Source organism: Lissotriton helveticus, chromosome 4_1, assembly GCF_964261635.1.
Source record: "Lissotriton helveticus chromosome 4_1, aLisHel1.1, whole genome shotgun sequence".
In the NCBI taxonomy this organism is placed as follows: domain Eukaryota; kingdom Metazoa; phylum Chordata; class Amphibia; order Caudata; family Salamandridae; genus Lissotriton; species Lissotriton helveticus.
In genome coordinates this window covers 100,284,627-100,304,514 of record NC_136063.1, presented here as the reverse complement: position 1 = coordinate 100,304,514, position 19,888 = coordinate 100,284,627, and the positions used below count along the sequence as shown (strand labels likewise).

Sequence of the window (19,888 nt, the reverse complement as noted above, 5' to 3'; positions counted from 1 at the left end):
CTAAAATGGCGTCTTGAGTGGACCAGGAGGGTCCAGGGTACTTCTCCGATGGAGGGAAGCAAGGGCCAGTCTGGAGCAACCAGACCAGCAGCAGTGATGTCGTCGGGCGTCGTTAAGAAGGCCACAAGCCAGCGGGCTAGTAGCCAAACAACGCGGTGAGCAGCAAAAAGCAGAAGGGCCCCACGCAGATCGTGGAGATGCTGGGAGGCTGAACTTCGGTGCTGGGGCTGCTCAGGGTCGGGGCTTCTCGGACCCCAAAGCACTCACCAGAGGATTCCTCGGCGGTCGTGCTGGAAAGAAGTCGTGCAGTCTTGAAGATGGCCGGTCCCTCGAGGTCTCGTCGCACCCACGGTTCTCAGCTTGGCTGTAGAGGTGGGTAGAGGTCAGAGGTGCCAGGGAAGCCGGTTCTCGTCGAGCTGGGCAGTCGGATTCCGGAGGAAGGACTTGCAGCAGACCGCAGTGTTCTTAAGATGGTGCCTGCGGATGCAGGGTGACTACTCCTTAGCCACAAGGGAGAATCTTGAAGAAGAAATCTTGAAGTCCTTTCGTAGAAAGTCGTGTCTTGATTCCAAAGATGATCTAATTTGGAAGGGGGCCTGCTCCTACCTTTATCTTGGAAAAGGGGGCTGGCACGCGACTAGGTCCTGCCCTATGGGTGGGACCAGGAGGGGGGTGGTTACACCCCTCTCCTTTGGCGGGCTTTCCCCAGGCCAGGGGCTGGAGTGCCCCTGGAACTGGTTTCAGCCGGCCTATGCACAGTGAGCACCGGGGTGCCACTTGCAGTCACCTTCCTCTGAAGCCCTGCCTACCTAGAATACACAAAACCCTGTCTGGGACGGTGCTGGCACCGCCCCTGGCAGGAAACCCTTTGTCTTTGCCTCCTGCTCTGGGAGGACTCCCAGCAGCAGGAGGGCAGACTTGTGTCTCGGTGGCAGCATCCATTTTGTGGAGCTAAGGCTCTGCTTGACTTTAACCGGGGTTACAGGTTACCATCATGTCGTGTCCCTCTAGAAGGGTGGAATGCTAACCCCGTCGCCAGAATTGGCGAGGGGTTAGTATTCCAGTTCGTATGACACCTTACTCGACATGTTTTGATAAAGCGATACCAGAGTTGGCATATAACCGCGAGGATTATAATGCACTTAAGAGTATATGGTATGCGATATCATGGAAACGGCTAAGGGATGGATCCCGAAAGCCGCAGACAGGCTCAGCTCATGCCAGAGCACCATCTCACACGATTCCAAGCACTCTGCCTTCAGGATTGTCAAGGCCTGCCATAGGAGTGACTGATAGGAGATCTGTGTGCCCATTTAGGTTTAGATATAGGAATACTATATCTATAGCAAAGGGTGATTACACCACCTTGCCCCAGCTGTCGTGCAGCCAGTTGTGTCAGATTTAGTTAGTCAGCCCAGGGGTGGCATAATACATGCTGCAGCCCCTGGGAGACTTCTGGGTGCACCTCAGCCCTGGGTACAGGGACTCAGAGAGGGCCCAGTGCCAATTCAGTACCTGAGTACAATTTGGATAGAGAGAACAGCTAGGCTGTGGGTCTGATTAGCAGTCCCACAGCCAGGGAAAGTCGTAAACCAGTGCAGCAAAAAGCAAAAATCTGGGTGATCATAGGATTGCAGACCCTACTCTCCTACAGTGTGGTGCTGATGAGGGCTGCCAAGGCCTTAAACCTTGAGCTCCCCGTCGCGGCCGTGAGGACTAACCTCCTCACTGAGGTCCTTAAACCGCAGTCGAGCTCGGCAGAGCCTCTGCTGCCCTTTAATGAGGCCTTGACTGACGTTCTTCTGGGCACTTGGTCCAAGCCCGCTACGGGTTCGCCCGTAGATAGGAACGTGGCCAGACGCCACCGCCCCGGGCGACCCATGTTTTCTGTCCTCCCACCCTACCCCCGAGAGCCTGGTTATCCAGGCCTCCAATTCCCAAACCGCATTCCCGTCGGCCCCGCCGGATCGGGAATCCAAGAGGTATGACCAGTATGGGAAGGAGATCTTCTCATCCATTAGTTTGGGCCTGCGGTCTTCCAACACCGCCTGCCTCTTGGGACGTTACACCCACTCTGTGTGGGATAAGGTCGCGGAAGTGCTGCCAGAGTGTCCGTTGGAGGTACGGGCCAAACTCGGCCAAGCCCTTGTGGAGGGCCGGGATGCAGCCAAGTATTCCATCCGGTGTGGACTGGATATCACTGACTCGCTGGGTAGAGCGATGGCAACGACGGTGGCGGTCAGACGCCACGCCTGGCTGAGATCCGCCAACTTCTCGGCAGATGTCCAGAGCACGCTCATGGACATGCCGTTCGATGGCCGTCGCCTCTTTGGCGACAAGGCAGACCATGCGCTTGAGCGTTTTAAGGACTCCAGGGCTACGGCCAAGTCCTTAGGTCTCTCGGGCCAACACCAGCAACCGGCTGCCTATCACTCCTTTCGTGGCCACGGAAGGGGTGCGCCCGCACGTGCCGCCAGCCACGCGCCGCAGGGCAATACCCAACGCGGTGGCGGCCGTGGGAACCGCCGTCCGGGCGGCGTGGGCAGCGGCGAGGTCAGTCCACACCTTCCCCCGCAACATCCGCCTCAAAACCCTCCTAGTCCGTGCTTTCAGGCCCATGTGACGCCAGTGGGGGGCAGGGTTCGCCATCACCACCTCCACTGGCGCACTGTCACGTCGGACAGGTGGGTGCTGCAGATCGTCCCAAGGGGCTACTCCCTCCCCTTCGAGGCGACTCCTCCAACCATGCCACTGCAGAACCACCTTCTATCGGGGGATCACTTGCGACTTCTGCAGGAGGAAGTTACGGCTCTCTTGACCAAAGGGGCCATCGAGCGCGTTCCTGGGCCAGAAGTAGGGTGTGGTTGCTACTCCCACTACTTTCTGGTACCCAAGAAGGGCAAAGGGGGCCTGCGCCCTATCTTGGACCTACGGAACGTCAACGGCTTCCTCCGGAAGGAGAAGTTCAAGATGCTTACACTGGCTCAGGTCTTAGCTGCCCTGGATCCAGGAGACTGGATGGTGGCGTTGGACTTGCAGGACGCTTATTTCCACATCCCCGTCCTGCCGGCCCACCGGCGCTACCTGCGGTTCACGGTTGGCCACGAGCACTTTCAGTTTACCGTGCTCCCCTTCGGCCTTACTAGCGCCCCACGGGTGTTCACAAAGGTGATGGCGGTGGTCGCAGCTCATCTCCGCAGGTTGGGGATTTCAGTCTTCCCCTACCTCGACGACTGGCTGTTGAAGGCGGGCTCGCCCCTGACAGTCGTCAGCCACCTCCAGACTACGGCAGACCTCCTGCATCAGCTGGGGTTCTCGATCAATGTGCCAAAGTCACACCTGTGCCCCTCTCAGAAGCTCCTCTTCATCGGAGCGGTTCTAGACTCGGCGCAGTTTCGGGTTTATCCACCCGAGCAGCGGGTCCTGGATAATCAGGCTCTGATTCCCATCTTTCAGCCGTTATCCCGGGTTTCGGTCAGGTTGACGCTGCGGCTTCTGGGGCTGATGGCCTCCTGCATCCTGCTGGTGCATCACGCCAGATGGGGGATGCGGGCTCTGCAGTGGGACCTGAAGTTTCAGTGGGCCCAGCATCAAGGCAACCTATCCGACCATGTCCTGATCTCGGAGGGCACTGCGAGACAGTTGCAGTGGTGGCTCACGGACCGCGATTGGGTCTGCGGCAGATCCCTCTCCCTTCCCCAACCGGAGCACGTAGTTGTGACGGACGCGTCCCTCCAGGGCTGGGGAGGCCACATGGGAGAGGCGGACATCAGAGGCCTCTGGTCTCCGGCGGAGACTCGACTCCACATCAACATGTTGGAGCTTCAGGCGATTCGTCTAGCACTGAAGGCATTCCTCCCCTCTGTCCGGGGGAGTGTAGTGCAGGTGTTCACGGACAACACCACCTCCATGTGGTACTGCAACAAACAGGGCGGGGTGGGGTCGTGGACCCTTTGCCAGGAGGCTCTGCGCCTTTGGCAATGGCTGGAACATCAGGGGGTGACCCTGGTGGTTCAACACCTGGCAGGTTCTCTGAACGCCAGGGCGGACGAACTCAGCCGCAGGTGCATGATGGATCACGAATGGCGTCTGAACTCGGACGTGGCGCAAGGCCTCTTTCAGCAATGGGGAGAGCCTTGGTTAGATCTATTCGCCACCGAAGAGAACGCGCAATGTCATCAGTTCTGCGCGTTGGAATTTCCAAGGCGGCACTCGCTCGGAGACGCTTTTCGTCGCAAGTGCAGCTGCGGTCTATTGTACGCCTTTCCGCCTATACCACTTCTGCCCAGAGTGCTGAAGAAGATCAGGCGCGACCGGGCCCAAGTCATCCTTGTGGCTCCGGACTGGGCTCGAAGGTACTGGTATCCCGAGCTACTCAGTATGTCAGTCGATCCCCCGGTTCGTCTGCCTCTTCAGGAGGACCTTCTGTCGCAGCAGCAGGGGACGGTCCTCCACCCGAACCTGTCCAGTCTCCACCTCCATGCTTGGAGATTGAGCGGCGACAGTTGAGGCCATTTGACTTGCCTCCTGAAGTCTGTAATGTCATTCTGGCAGCCAGGCGTCCCTCCACAAAGTCGGTATACGCCTGCAGGTGGAACAGATTCGTGGCATGGTGCACAGCAAAGGCTGTGGATCCTCTTGCTGCCCCTCTTTCAGAGGTTCTTCTCTTCCTTCTTTCTCTTGCCCAGCAGGGCTCTGCTCTGGGCACTATCAAGGGCTACCTTTCTGCCCTTTCAGCCTTTCTCAGGCTACCTGATCAGCCTTCTTTGTTCAAGTCCCCTATTGTGAACAGATTTCTTAAAGGCATCACTCACACTTTTCCTCCTGTTCCGTTTGTGATGCCTCAGTGGGACTTGAACCTGGTTCTGACTTTTGTGATGTGCGCTCCCTTTGAGCCACTTCACAATTGCCCTCTTCGCCTTCTGACTCTGAAGACTGCTTTCCTGGTTGCCATCAACGCTGCCAGGAGAGTGAGTGAGCTTCAGGCTCTTTCGTGTACTCCACCTTTCCTTTCTGTCCATCCAGACAAAGTGGTGCTATGTACCAAACCTTCTTTCCTGCCCAAGGTCGTCACGGCCTTCCACATCGGGCAGTCTATCACCTTGCCTACCTTCTTTCCGCCACCGCATCCCTCTAAAGAGGAAGAGCGGCTCCATCGTCTGGACCCAAAACGTGCGCTCTCGTTTTATCTGAATCGCACACGCCAGTTCCGGGTGGATGACCAACTCTTTGTTGGTTACGTGGGCGCTAAGAAGGGGAAAGCGGTGCACAAGCGGACCATCTCCCGGTGGATCATCTTGTGTATCCAGGCATGCTACTCCTTGGCTAGGAAGGAGCCCCCTGCTGGATTGCGGGCTCATTCAACCCGAGCCACGGCAACTACCACTGCCCTGGGCAGGGGTGTGCCCTTACAAGACATCTGTCAGGCAGCTACGTGGGCATCGCTGCACACGTTTGCGAGACACTACTGCCTGGACAGCCAAGTCCGGAGGGATGGCTTCTTTGGCCGTTCCGTCCTCCAGGACTTTCTGGTGTGAGTATTGGTTCGCAGACCCACCACTGGGGTTGGTATTGCTGGGGTATCTATTCTAAGGTAAGGAATCTAATACTAACGTGTCTCTTTCAGATGCACAAGTTACTACTTGTGTAACGATATATCTGTAAGAGACATTAGTTAGTATTTGATTCCTTACCGACCCGCCCATCCTCCCCGTTCTGCGAACCAATATCTAGGGTTAGGGTTGTCCCCTTTCAGGGCCCTAGTTTCAATGGCACCAGTGTTGGTTTTTAACATGGCTCTGCGTTTCTGGCGCGGAAAAGCTGTGTCTAAGAACTGACGTCAGCACGCGGAGGCGGCGTCTAAGTACTCCGACGACGTCATCACGGCGCCCACGACGTCGACGACGGACGCGGAGCCGCAGACGACGCCTACCGACGCGCAAGGGTACTGCTACGCAAAAATTTCCGGATCCAGTCTGATGCCTGGGGATATTCTAAGGTAAGGAATCTAATACTAACTAATGTCTCTTACAGATATATCGTTACACAAGTAGTAACTTGTGCAGCGGTACCCATATCCGATCCTTTCAAGACTTACAAGATAGGACACTCCCATCTATCTCAATTCTTTCGCTACTTACAGTTGCGCCACGCCCTTCACTCCCACATTCCAGACGGCACGTCCCTGCCCGAATATAGCCCGCCTGAGGCGCAAGTCCTGACCGGGGATTTGGGGAAGGGTGAAGTCTCTCGGATCTACCGCTAACTCGCCAACAATACCCCTAACTCGCTTTCCCTGCTCCGAGAGAAGTGGGAGGGCTGGCTTGGGGCTCTGGAGGATGCATATTGGAGGGGATGCCCTGATGGCCCCTAGGACGATCGCGGTATCGGCAAGACAGCGCCTGGTCCAAGTCTATTTTCTACACGCCGCCTATCTTACACCCCTGCCTCTCCACCGTGCTGGGCTTCGGCCTGATGCTAACTGCCCCCGCTGCTCCCATCCCCACGCTGACTTTTATCATATGGTGTGGTTATGTACTGCGATTCAGAGGTATTGGGAATCGTTAACACAAGACCTGACAGGGGTCCTGGGCTGGGAGGTGCCCCTTGACCCCCATACATGTTCTGCTGGGCATCACCGACGGATTGGACGGCTCCAGGGCTAAGAAACTCTTCCTCAATACTGCGTTGGTGGTTGCCAAGAGGGACATCGCTGCTCACTGCCCCTCCCACTCTAGGGCGCTGGCGCCGGGGGGTGGATTGGTGTGCTGCGCAGGAGCGGCCTTTATAGGTAGCCTGGGGGTGTCCCGAGAAATTTCATCGCATGTGGGGGAAATGGGTTGGGGAACTCGGCGACTGAGATGGTGTGGTCCTCTCTTCAGGTGCACGTGGATACGTTATTCTTGATTTCTTTATGTAGTCTTGATGTCACTGTGATGTGTGTTTTTCCGCCTGTTCTGCCAATGTACAATGTAGCTCTGATGGTGCTGTTTGTTGTCAAATTCAAAATTCAATAAAATTGATTGTCAAAAAAAAGAACTAGAAAGCATGAAAAGTGAAGCAAGAAACATTCATTCAAGTGTCGGAAATTGAGAACAAAGCACGACGTAACAGAAGGAAAGGGCCACTAGATATAGTCTATTCATGTCATTCTTTAAGTTCTGCTGCAGTCTAGAGAGCGCTAGCTTTGCCTCCTGGTCTAAGTAGTAAATTTGTGAGCGGCCATTCTTTATAACCTTCACTCGAGCCGGTTCATGTAAGTAGACTAGGGCACCAAGCACCTTCCAAGAGTCAATAAGTTGTCGCACCCTCCATCTTTATATCCATCTTAGTTTTACACAAGTCAGACCTTACCATGATAGAATATGATTCAACTTTCACCGATGTAGTAGTTCGACGTTACTAACTTGGTTTATCTCCTACCAGGTAAACACAAGGAATACTTAGAAAACAGGTAAGCAGCATAGAAATTCACACAGGGCCCCACTGGGGGGCAAAACCATATACTAAAATAGTGAGATGCAAGGTGAGTACCAAAACGGGACGAGTATCCAAGGTTGGGGAACCCCAGGGGAAGCAAGGAACCACCCAAGGTGAGTAGCCAAGAACCTCAAGGCAACCGGGTGCCGGGTGGTTACTCCGGGTCAGACGTCTATAGGACAACACAGGATAAGTTGTGGTTGGAAAATTAAAGTTCAAGGACCCTTCCCGAAGGACCCACCTGGGTCAAGGAAGGTTGGAAAGTCACCCCAACCGTGGATACCCAGAAGATACATCTATACCTGCACCAGGGAGTCCAGGTGCATAGGGGTGAAGTGGTGTCGGAAACCTCCGTAGACACCAGTAGCAGGCTGTGGAACTTCAGCAGCTACAGCGTCTTGTGGACCATACCGCTGGAACTAGGATGAAGAATGCAGGCGAGAACAACATGAAGGCAGAGGTCACAAAGTCCACACCCCCCAGAGGAGACCAGGAGGCACAGGAGCACACTACCAGTCCTGGATGAAGGTTCTTGAAATTTGCACTGAATAGGAGAAACAGCAGCTGTTGAGTCTAGGCCACGTTGCAGAAGTGCAGAAGCCTTTCACGAGCTGAGTACTGGTTCTGCCATTCTACACAGGTCAGCCTATTAGACCGTTGTCCGCTCTGCTGTGATATCTATCATGCAAAAATTCGGATGCCTGGAATTCCCAATTCATGTTTTTTCACTCTGCCATCCCTCGGTTCTGCATTGTTGGCAGGATAATACTAGATGTGGTTGTTTCCATCAGGAGCGCCAGAGATTGCTGCCTACTCCATCAGCGGTTAGCCATGCCCCGAACCTTGCCCACTGCTGACCTTAAAGCCCGAAGACTTGGTTTGTAAGTGAAATACTTACCTGTAATAGTGCATTATTGCTTTCCCCCCATAGGATAACATTGCTCAAATTGAAATATTGCACCAAGTGTACCTTTTCCTGCCTTGCAAAGTTTCGCTATTTCCAAAACTACCTTGCTGAACTGAAGTTTCGCAGTAGGTATTCATTTTCTGGTTTGAAAAGTATTGCCAATTTGGAAACTGTACTAACCTGCAACTAAGTTTCTTTGGCATTGTAATATTTTTATAAACCACTGGTCCCGAATTTAGTCATTGAGTGTGCGTATTAATTTCTTGCCTGTGTGTGTACAACAAATGCTTATCACAGCCCTCTGATAAGCCTAACTGCTGGCCCACACTACTACAAAAGATAGCATTAGTATTATCTACTTTAGCCTCTGTAAAGCCTTTGGGGATCCACTGGACTCTGTGCACACTATACCTTACTTTGGAATAGTATATACACAACCAGCTTCCTACAAGTTGTGGTCGCTATTCCCACTACATTCTTGTGCCCAAGAAGGACAGAGGCTTCTGCCATGTTTAGACCCGCACCCTCTTAACTTATTCCGAAAGAGGAGGAAATTCAAGATACACTTGTTGGCTCTGGTCCTGTCTGCCCTGGACTCTTGAGACTGGATGGTAGCGCTTAACTCGCAGGACAACTACTTTCATATAACCATCTTACATGCCCACAGTCATTACCTACAGTTCATGGTGGGCCACAAGCACTTTCAGTTCGCTGGGCTTCTATATGGCCAAACCAGCGCCCCTCTGGTGTTCACCAAGGTGAAGGTGGTTGTCGCAGCCCATCTCCAGAGGTCAGTGCTCCAGTCTTCCCTAACCTCACTGACTGGTTGTTGAAGGGGGGCTCGCGCTAGATAGTCAAATCCTACCTCCAGACTACAGTGGACCTGTTGTATTGGCTAGGTTGTGTTCACTATCAACGAGCTGAAGTCTTACCTAACTTCCTCTCAGATGCTCCCTTTCAATGCAGCTGTTTTGGACACAGTGCAGTTCTGGTCCCATACTCCGCAGTGTCGAGTCTAGGATATTCAGGCTACTATTCAAAAGTTGCAGCCTCTATCCTGAATTTCATTGAAACCGACTCTGAGGCTGTTGGACCTCTATACTTCCTGCATCCCAGTGCAGTGCAGGGGGGGCCAAAAAGCACCAGGGGGCTCCCTCAGCACAGTACACTGACCTGAGAGCTCCTGAGAAAGACCGGAGGGGACCCTCCATGTACTTTGCAGGCCCCCCCTCAGTATTTGTTGCACTATTGCTGCACCTTGCTGGTAATACGTGCCCGCTGGCATATGCAGCTCTGCAGCGGGACCTGAAGTACTAGTGGGCGCAGTATATGGAGAATCTCTCCGACCTGGTCCAGATTTCACAGGGAACTGCAAAATACCTGCAGTAGTGTCTAACAAACCGTGATTGGGTCAGCTGCAGATCCATCTCCCTTCCCAAACCAGAACTGACTGTGATGACAGATGCATCGCTCCTGGCTTGGGGGTGCCATCTGGGAGAAATGGAGATCAGAGTACTCTGGTGAACCAGGGGAATCGCTGCTAACTATGAACTTTGCACATTTTTAACTGAATGCTCTGTGTTTTTAATGAAGTTATTTTAAACTCAAATATCCTGTAGCCTTAGATCTTTTTGCCGACCCGCGGTGCTCACCTATCAAAGCGAGCCCGCCCTGCTAGGGGTCAGCTTTCTAGCGCTACATTCTCACGGGCTATAAAAACCACGCTGGCGCAACCACGCAGCGGACGCACTCAGCGGGCGCGCCAAAGGCAAGCCTGTCTGTCCCTGGAGCGCGACCAGCGCCAGGACCCCTGGTCCGTTTGGACGCCGTAGCTTCACCAGAAAGGAACGCCTTGCTTTCAGGAGAGTTGAGTGCTCTGCCTCTTATGTTCTCCAACTGGGAAGGAAACACGGAGAGTCTTAACTGTACAAGCTGCGGTTTTCGGCTTAAGCCACTACCTATGACCGCCAGTAAGACCATGCATGAAAGGAAGGTGGGGAAGAGGGCAAACAATGGGTAAACCACAGCCACGGGGAGTGGTGTGAATGTCGTGTTGGCATCCAGTATTTGCAGCGGGCCTTTGGGTAATGAGAAGGGGCAGGACGAGTCCTTGAAATGCATACTATAAAACTCACGTTCAGTGGTCAAGCATAAAAACCAGCTAGAATGTATGTTACAACATGCTAAACCGGATATAGTTTTTCTGACCATGACCTGGACGGATGAGTCCTCGGAGCCTGATTGTAATATGGCCATCCCCCCAGGCTACTTAGCGACTAGACAGGACAGGATTGGGAATAAAGGAGGCGGTATCGCTTTAATACATCGAGAGCACCTAAAAGTGCGAGTACAAGCAATCGCACTACCTCCCGCAGAGGTGATGCGTTTCTCTTTTAAGATAAATAGCACCTCCACATTCCAAGGCCTACTTATCTATAGGCCCAAGAGCGGCTTTATCCCAAGCCCTTCAGACCCTATTAAAGTCATGCTTGGACTTCCACACAATCACGATATTGGGGGATTTCAACTATCATCTGTAGCTAAGTACCAACTCAGACACTGCTAGTCTTCTGGATATTGCAGCATCATACAGTCTTACACAACTAGAGTCTGAACACACCCATTCAGCTCGTCACAGGTTAGATGAAATATTTACTATTAATCCAGATATTAGTTTGACTAATACCTCTTCACTACCCTGGACAGATCATAGGGTGATCCATTTTGAGATGAAAACTATGAAGTCCATCCTCCCGATCCCTACTAGATATTCTAGGGTAAGGACTCGCCGGTGAAATGAGATTCAAGGGAGTGACTTAGATCGTGCCCTTAAAATTGGCCTCCGCATTGGTTAGGGACATTTATGAAGCAGCGCAGCAGTTTGACAACAGGATTCGCTCAGCAATTAATTGTGTAGCGCCAGAAACAACCATCTCGCTTGAGAGGTTCAGCAACCACCCCTTTGGTATGGGCCAGGCCTCAAACTTATGAAGATCAGCTATAGGAGAAGTGAACAAATCTGGAGATCAAACTACAGCAAGGAGCATAAAGTGGCCTACAATCTACAGCTAGAACAATATAAGGAAGCAATTATTAATGCAAAGCGTGCCTATTTCATGACTAAAATTGAGGCTGCTGATAATTCCTCTAAGGAACTGTTTAAATCTATTCAAATATTAGTCAAATCACAACTGGCTAATCAGTTCAGACTGGACCAAGCCTTCTGCAACAAACTGGCAACTTTCTTTCAAGAAAAGGTGCAAACAATCTATAACGATCTCCTTAATACAGCCGGTGTTACGGTTGGCGGTAACAGTCCATATACGGAGAAGAAGGTAGCTCATTGCCAGCTTATCCATTTCCGGCCGCTCTCCCATGAGGAGGTTAACAACCTCCTCTTATCCATAAAATCTGGCTCTGGCCACCATGGACCTAGTGTCTATAAACATTAGCACACACCTAACCCCTCTGCTAAACCAAGTTCTAAAGTCTGGTATCTACCCCTGTACTTGGAAAAAAGCATGCATTAGGCCGATTCTCAAAAATCTGGCCCTTGATCCAATTGAGACAAAAAACTATCGTCCAATTTCAGGGCTGCCGGTGGCGGCCAAAATTCTTGAAAGACCAGTAAACAAGGAGTTAACCCACTACCTTGAACTCAATGCTCTGCTTGACCCTACACAGCACAGCTTCAGGCCATGTAACTCCACTGAGATGGCCCTAATAATGGCAACGAAGGAGATACGGAAAGTGATGGATGGTGGAGGCAGAGCTGTTCTCATTCCTTGGACCTAGCAGCAGCATTTAAAACCGTGAATCACACGGTGTTTGTGCAGCGGCTGAGGGACGTGGGAATTGAGGATATGGCTCTGGCCCTTCTCTCATCCTTCCTAGAAGCAAGGGAGCAGACCATACACTAGAACAGTTTAAAGTTTGACTCCTTTTATCTCCCGTGTGGAGTACCGCAAGGTTCGGCCTTGTCCCCAACGCTTTTTACCATTTATGTTACCCCCCCTGGCCGGACTCATCAGAAAGCACAGCTTTACTCTTGTTTCGTACGCTGATGATACCCAGCTTGTAATTTCTGTGTCCAAACAACCAGAGACAGTCGCGAAAGGCTTTCATACGTGTCTGACAGAAATAATGTGCTGGATGAGCCGGAACTTTCTTAAAATAAACACAGATAAGACGGAGGTACTGGAGTTTGGCACGGGTCTTTCACTGTGGAATAATACCTGGCAGTCGATAGAAGCAGGTGATTGCCCTTGCCCTACCAAGAAGGTTCAGTTAGCTGTGAGTGATTTTTGATCATCAGCTCAATTTCTAAGCCCAGGTCAACCGTCTGACCTCCTCTTGTTTCTTCCTACTAAAGGGTTTACAGAAGATTTTTACCTTTATCCCAGGGGAGCTTAAAGAAACCATTGTAGTAGCGCTCTTGCTGTCGAAATTAGACTATTGTAACACACTTTTCATGGGCATGGATAAGACCCAGATCAGGAAACTGCAATCACTGCAAAATGCTGCAGCACAATTGTTATTACATATCCCTAAAGGCCATCGTACTTCGGCTGGCATAAGTTCTCTCCACTGCCTCCCTGTCCAGCAACGAGTAGAATTCAAGGCCCTTTGTTGGTGCACAAGGCCCTTTATGGTGGAGGGGCGGTGGAAATCCAGAAGGTGTTCTCATGGTACTTCCCATCCAGAACTCTCAGATGCACAAATACAGGCCCCATTCACACCCCTAAAATCCGTAGAGCAAGATGGGGGGGTCGGAGTCTATAATTTTGTGCAGCCAAGCTATGGAATCAAATGCCTTCTACCATGCGACTCCAACTGAATCGGTTGCTGTTCAGGAAAACGCTGAAGACCTGGCTGTTCCCACAAGACTAAAACTTAATTCTCCAGTTCTACAACTTAATCTATTCCTGATCACACACAGCGCCAAGAGGCCGCTGCAGTCAAGCGCTCTATAAATATCTATCCTATCCTAACCCTGTGTCAAGAGGCCCTGTGTTTCAAGACATGGCTGGAACGTCACATTTTCTTGGCGGTTCAACATCTGGTGGGCTCTCTGAATGCCAGAGCCAACAAAGTCAGCTGTCGATGCCCTGTGGATCACGAATGGTATCCGCATCCTTAGATGGTGCAAGGTCTCTTCTGAGATGTATTTGGTTCCACCGAATATGCGCCTTATTTGTCCTTCGGTGTGCTGGAGTTTCCAAGGCGGCTCTTGTGAGAAGTTGGCCTGATATATGATGCTCACTAATTCTAGTGATCACCTTGTATCAGTCCAAACAACCCTTATGGTGATTGGTTGTAAAGTCAATCGTATAGACCAGCTATCCTAGTAGCGTGGACAAAAGCAGTCTTTAGGCTAAACTCTTTTGGCATGTGAAGCCTGCTGTTTTACCACAATATAACCCCTTGAATATCAGATGAAAGGACACCACACAGGTTGTTATGAAAATAAACGATATATTTATTAATAACAACACCTCTGAACTCTTTATGAGGTCAGAGGGCTAAGCACATGACAATACTACAAAAGAAATAAGAGTTCGCACAATATCTACAAGTGTGCCTGAGGGGCACGGCAAACCATATACTCAAAACAATGGAATGCGAGGAAGGAAAATACTGTAAGGAGATCCAGAGGCTGGAGGATCGCTGGGACTACGCTACAAACTAGGTAAGTAAGAAGCAGGAGGCCCACGGGACTCACGTGCAGAGTGGGAACTCTCACGCGGGATGCGTACCAACGTCTATGGATCTTACAGTTTGGAAAGTTGCGGATTCCGGACGAACCCGGCTGGATGGAGGGAAAACAACAGTGGACCTGGACACTAGGATAGTGGACACAGACTTCAGCAACTAGAAGCTTTAGTTACCTAACCCACAGGCTGCGGGTGCATCGGGCTGAAATTGCGTCGGGTTTGCTGTGTTGATCCCGGTGATGCCTGAAACAAGAAGTTGCTGGCAGGCAGCCAGATGGAGGAGTCCGGTGGTCCCAAGGATGGAACTAGGAAGAAGGAAGTCCTAAAAAGGAAGGGGACAGAGTCTTGGTCACTAGCCAGTGACGGTGCTGGAACCAGGAGGGAACCAGGTGCTGTCTCCGCAGTCAGGTGAAGGAAGGGTCGCTTCTCTCTGTAGCTGCGCGGACCAGGGGCTGTTCTTCACGACCAGGCTGGAGGCACGAGCTGTCCCACGTAGTCTGCTGCTGTTGGCGGTGTCGGATCGTCGATCTGGACAACAGGCCTTGGCTAATGCAAGCCACGCGGTGGAGCAAAGATGGCGTCTAGAGTGGACCAGGAGGGTCCGGGGTGCTTCTCTTTCACAAGTAAGCAAGGGCCAGTCTGGGGGACCAGACTAGCAGTGTCGATTTCTTCGGGTCGTCGTCTCAGAGGTCACTAGCCAGCCGGCAAGTGACCAGACAACAGGAAGGGCAGCAACCAGGCAAAAGGGCTCCACGCAGATCACAGGGATGCTGGGGGGCTGGTCTTTGGTGCAGGAGCTGCGTCGGTGTGGGGCTTCTCAGTCCCCAATGCACTCACTCGAGGAATCCTCAGGAGTCGTGCTGGAAGCGCTGTGCAGGTTTCTTCAAGATGGCCGTCTCCACGTTGCTCGTCGCACCCACGGGTCCCAGCTGTGCTGTGGGTGTGGGTAGAGGTCAGAGAGGTCTGGAGGTCCGGGTCTTGTTGAGCTGGGTCGTCGGATTCCGGGATGGAAGGACTCTGCAGCAAACCGCACAGGAGCTTGATGGTGCCTGCGAAGCAGGATGGTCACTCCCTGACCATAGGGGAGATTCTTCAGTCTTCTAGTTATCAGCAGGTCGAAAGTCAAGAGTTCTTCGTGGAAGTTGTCAAGAGTAATCTAAACTGGAATGGGACCAGCTCCTACCTTTATTCAGCTAAAAGGGGCTGCACTACGACTAGGTTACACCCCCTATCCTTTGTCCAGTTTCCCGCCAGAGCTGGGGCTGGAATGCCAGCCCCCGCCAGAGCTGGGGCTGGAGTGCCCCAGCAACTGGTTGGAACCGGTGTATGCACAGGTCACCTTGTGTGCCCCAGGCATGTCTCATTCCTTTCAGCCTGAGCCTACCTAATACACAAAATCCTGTCTGGGGTGGTGCTAGCACCTCCCAAGGCAGGAAACCCTTTGTCTGAGCCTCCCTCGCTGGAAGGACTCCCAGCAGCAGGAGGTCAGACTTGTGTCTGTGGTGGCAGCATCCATTTTGTGATGCAGAGGCTTGAGTTAACTTTAACCGGGGTTTACAGTTACATACATGTCGTGTCCCTCTAGAAGGGTGGAATGCTAACCCCGTCGCCAGAATTGGCGAGGGGTTAGTATTCCAATTCGTATGACCCCTTACTCGACATGTTTTGATAATGCTATGCCAAAGTTAGCATTTAACCGCGAGGATTATAATGCACTTAAGAGTATATGGTATAGCGTTATCATGGAACAGCTATAAGGACTTGGTTCCGCAAGCTGCAAACGGGCTCAGCTCATGCCAGAGCACCATCTCACATAATTCCAAGCACTCTGCCTTCAGGATTGATAAGGCCTGCCATAGGAATGACTGATAGGAATATATGTGTCCATTTTAGGGTTAGATATAGGAATACTATATCTAAAGCAAAGGGTGATTACGCCACCTTGCCCCAGCTGTCGTGCAGCCAGTTGTGTCAGATTTGGGTGGCTAGCCAGGGGTGGCATAATACATGCTGCAGCCCCTGGTAGGCCCTGTGTGCACCTATGCCCTGGGTAGCTAAGGTACACTGTACAGGGGCTGATAAGGCGACTCAGTATCCAATTAGGTATGTACCTAGGGTACATGGAATCCATTTTACAGAAAGAGCAGTGGGCCTGGGGTCCTGAATAGCAGGGCCCCAGGTCAACTAAGTCGAAAAACCAGCAAAACACCAGGCAAAATGTTGGGGGCAACCATAGTCAGATATCCACCTTCCTACAGCTCTTGCTCGCATTTTGTCTTGTATCCCTTTCCCAAGACGATCAGGGACGACCTTGCCCAAGTAATTTTTGTGGACTGGGTTGGGCGCCGAGAGTATGGTATTCCAAACTCCTGAGCAGGAACATCAACCAATCAGTTTGCCTCTTCATAAGGATCTGCTTTCACGGCAAAAGGGCAAGGTCCTTCAACTGAACCTGTGCATGCTCCACCTTCATGCATGGAGATTGAGTGGCAGCAATTAACCGTTTTGGACCTTGCTGCAGAAATCTGCAGTGTCATTCTTGCAGCCGAGTGTTCCTCAATCAAGACAATATACGCATGCCGTTGGGACATATTTGTGGCTTGGTGTACTGCCACAAAATGTTGATCCTCTCTCTGTACCTTTGCCTGAGTTGGTGGTCCTTCGTTAGGCCGGCAAGTCTTTCTCTTGGGGACAGTTAAAGGTTAATCTTTTGGTCATATTGTCCTTCTTGCACTTGCCAGATCTGCCTTCCCTGTTCAAGTCATCTGTATTGACCCGTTTTCTGAAAAGTTTCCAACACGTTTACTCCTAAACCCTTCATCATGCCCCAATGGGACCTGAACTTGTCTTTTTTTGTATGTGCTCACCATGCAGGCCTATGCATAGCTGCCCTCTGGGCCTCTTGACCATCAAAACAGCCTTTCTAGTGGCCATTACATCGCTAGGTGGGGTTAGAGTACTGCAGGCAGTCTCTGTGCACCCTCCTTAAATGACTTTTTTCCCCAGATAAACTGGTTCTGGTGCCTCTTTCCTATGGAAAGTGATGATACTCCTTCACGTACGCCAGATGAACAAGTTGCTTACCTTTGCTAACATCTTTTCTATTAAAGACTCTAGCCAGAAATGTTTTACAGACACTCCCATCCTCCCAGATCTGACAAAGGATTTCTCAACTTAGGGCTGACCCTTTTAGATCCTTAGTGTCTGCAGGCCGGTTTAAAAGCATTCTCTCGTGGCCCCATGCTTCTGGCTTGGAAACGTCAGAAAAAAACTGTGTCAGTGTGTTGGGGTGGTACCTATATATAGGCACAGCACACGTTACTTTTGCCATGGATGACGCAGAGCTGAACGACAACACCTACCGCTGTGCAGAGGTACTGCTCGAGATTTTCCTGATCCATTCTGATGCTAGGAAAGGAAAGGAATCTGCAGCTAGATATAGTCTCTACCAGATAAGGCGTTTCTGAAGGTAAGTAACTTGATCTTTTAGGCTTGGCTAAAGGTTTATTTTGCCAAGTCAAATTTGCAGTTTAGAACAGCTCACAAGCTGCAATGGCAGGATGGGCACATGTTTTAAAGTACTACTTACGTGGGTGGCACAATAAGTGTTACAGTCCCACTAGTAAGTAGAATTTAATATACCGGGCCTGGATAAACGGTATAACGATTTACTAGCGACTTAGAAGTAGTTTTAGGGAATAAGCGCAAGCACTTTAGCACTGGTTAGCAGTGATAAAGTGTTCAGAGACCTAAGGCCAACAAAACCGAATTCAGCAAAACAATAGGGGAGAAGGCAAAAGGTTTGGGAGGGTAGACCATCCTAGGGCTGAAACGCCATTCCCATTCTGTGGAATGGCCTCCTTTTATCATTTAAACATGGCCCAAGTTAGTATCTAGCACACTGATACAAACAATTGTCCATGCCCCGTATCTGAGTGCACAGAAATGGTAAAGAATCTGACATCATTGTGCAGATGTAGCTTTTCTGTGCATCCAGCTCTGTAACTTCAGAGAAGTGAGGAGCCACACAATGCTACCTAGTGGCGTGCAGGAACACTGCTGTGAAAATAATCTTTAGATCCAATCTGGGGCAGCCAGGGGAATACTCCAATGTAAGAACTCTGTGGTTAGATACAATATCTACCTGTAACACTACAGCTACAACACTATTACAATGCTATGTACTTTGTATCTCAATTCAACTGCAAGTGAAGTTTTGATGCTAAGTGGTTCCTTCAGGTGAGACATGCACATATCATACAACAGAGTAGCTTTCAACGAAAAACATATTTTTAATATTTAATAGCAAACCTTTCATTTTTCATTTCTTCTTCAGGTATCTAAACATGGGCCTCAACTCCTGACATCTCTGATTAATGCTATGGATGACAAGGATGACAGCAACAATATAGTCACTCTGGAGGCCAAATCAAGCCTATCCAAACTTTTGTACTTTGTGGGTGAGAAGGATATCCGCTCAGTACTCATCCACATAGCCATCCGCATTCGACCGTTTTTCGACAATGTGAGTACGAACTAAAACATTGTTTTTAATTCTCTGTCAGGTTAATGATCTGGTATGATGTGGGGATTTTACTGAAATTTTTATTAAGTACAACTTTCAAAGACCAATGGAAAGTGGAAACATCCACATTATTTTAACAATTGAGAACTAGAACGGGGTGGTCCTAATATGCAAACAATATCTAGTAAAGTTTCTGCATTCTGCAGTAGTTTTCCTACTCTTGGTTTTTCTTACTCAATTTTGAGGGGGGTAGTAGAGCAGAGACAAAAGCACTTGTGTCATGGGAATCTCTCCGATATCCATGAACAATTTGAATATCTCCGCACGCATGCGAGATCCCAGGCACCCCATAAAAATAAAAACATTTATTAGAAGCAACACATTCTACAGTTTAAAGTAGTTCTATTTATACTGTATACTACACATTGGGCTAAAACATTACCATATTACCCCAAAACTACAGATAATGCATCTCTAATAATTTGTGCGTATAAAGTGAGCTTTCTGTGGGTATTTCTTTTTAGCTACATTCAATCTCATTTGACATTTTCTTAATACACTTTTTGTGGGATTTGCCTTGTTTTCCTCTATTTTTCTCTGAGCATCATGCCAGCTATCTTTGATAGATGCCCTTCATATGATGGTTAGAAGTCCTGTAAAGAGAAACACCATGTTTGTGTGTTTTCACTTCAAGATCCTCACTTCCTGACAAAGTTTACTGTCTGTTTGGAGATTCCTAAGAGTTGAATCAGGGACAGGGAAGACTTTTATGCGATAGTCAAAGAAGGGGAAATAGGCTGCTCTGCCTTCCAGTTCACCACTTCCAGATATGTAAGGGCGCTTTCATCCTCCTCTTCTTCCCCTGGTGTGACCAGGTCTGATACCCCCTTGGATCCTCAGGCCATTCCTTGAGTCGCTGGTGCTCCCGGTCAACATCGGGCATTCCATGCTGTGGTTGCCGGCGTTGATAAATTATACATTGAGACACTTGTTGATATGGAGTATTTTAGGAGTCTCCCCATCAGTGTCTCATGGCTCCCCTTTGGTGACATCTGTTCCTGCATCAGCGGCCATGAGTGCGAGGGATTTCCCTGTACCTCCATCAGCACCAAGGGGTCAGACATCTCCAGAGAGGTCAAGAGTTGGGAAATGCTTTCTGCTCTATGCCACTTCCTTCACCTCCTCAGCAGCGACATAAGAAGAGAGCAACATGAACATCACATCTCACCCCATTATGAACCCTCCAAGAAAGAGAGAAGCATT

The 19,888-nt window shown here is 50.4% G+C and overlaps 1 protein-coding gene across 5 annotated transcripts in view; it reads left to right on the top strand.

Moving 5' to 3' along the window:
• The window catches only part of MROH1 (maestro heat like repeat family member 1), a 2,054,050-nt gene that overhangs the window by 1,803,621 nt on the left and 230,541 nt on the right, over positions 1-19,888 (top strand). For all 5 annotated transcript variants that reach the window (XM_078686516.1, XM_078686513.1, XM_078686514.1 and 2 more), the window contains one exon: positions 18,437-18,625. In XM_078686516.1, coding sequence (XP_078542642.1) covers positions 18,437-18,625 — 189 coding nt within the window. The remainder of the gene's footprint in view (positions 1-18,436; positions 18,626-19,888) is intronic.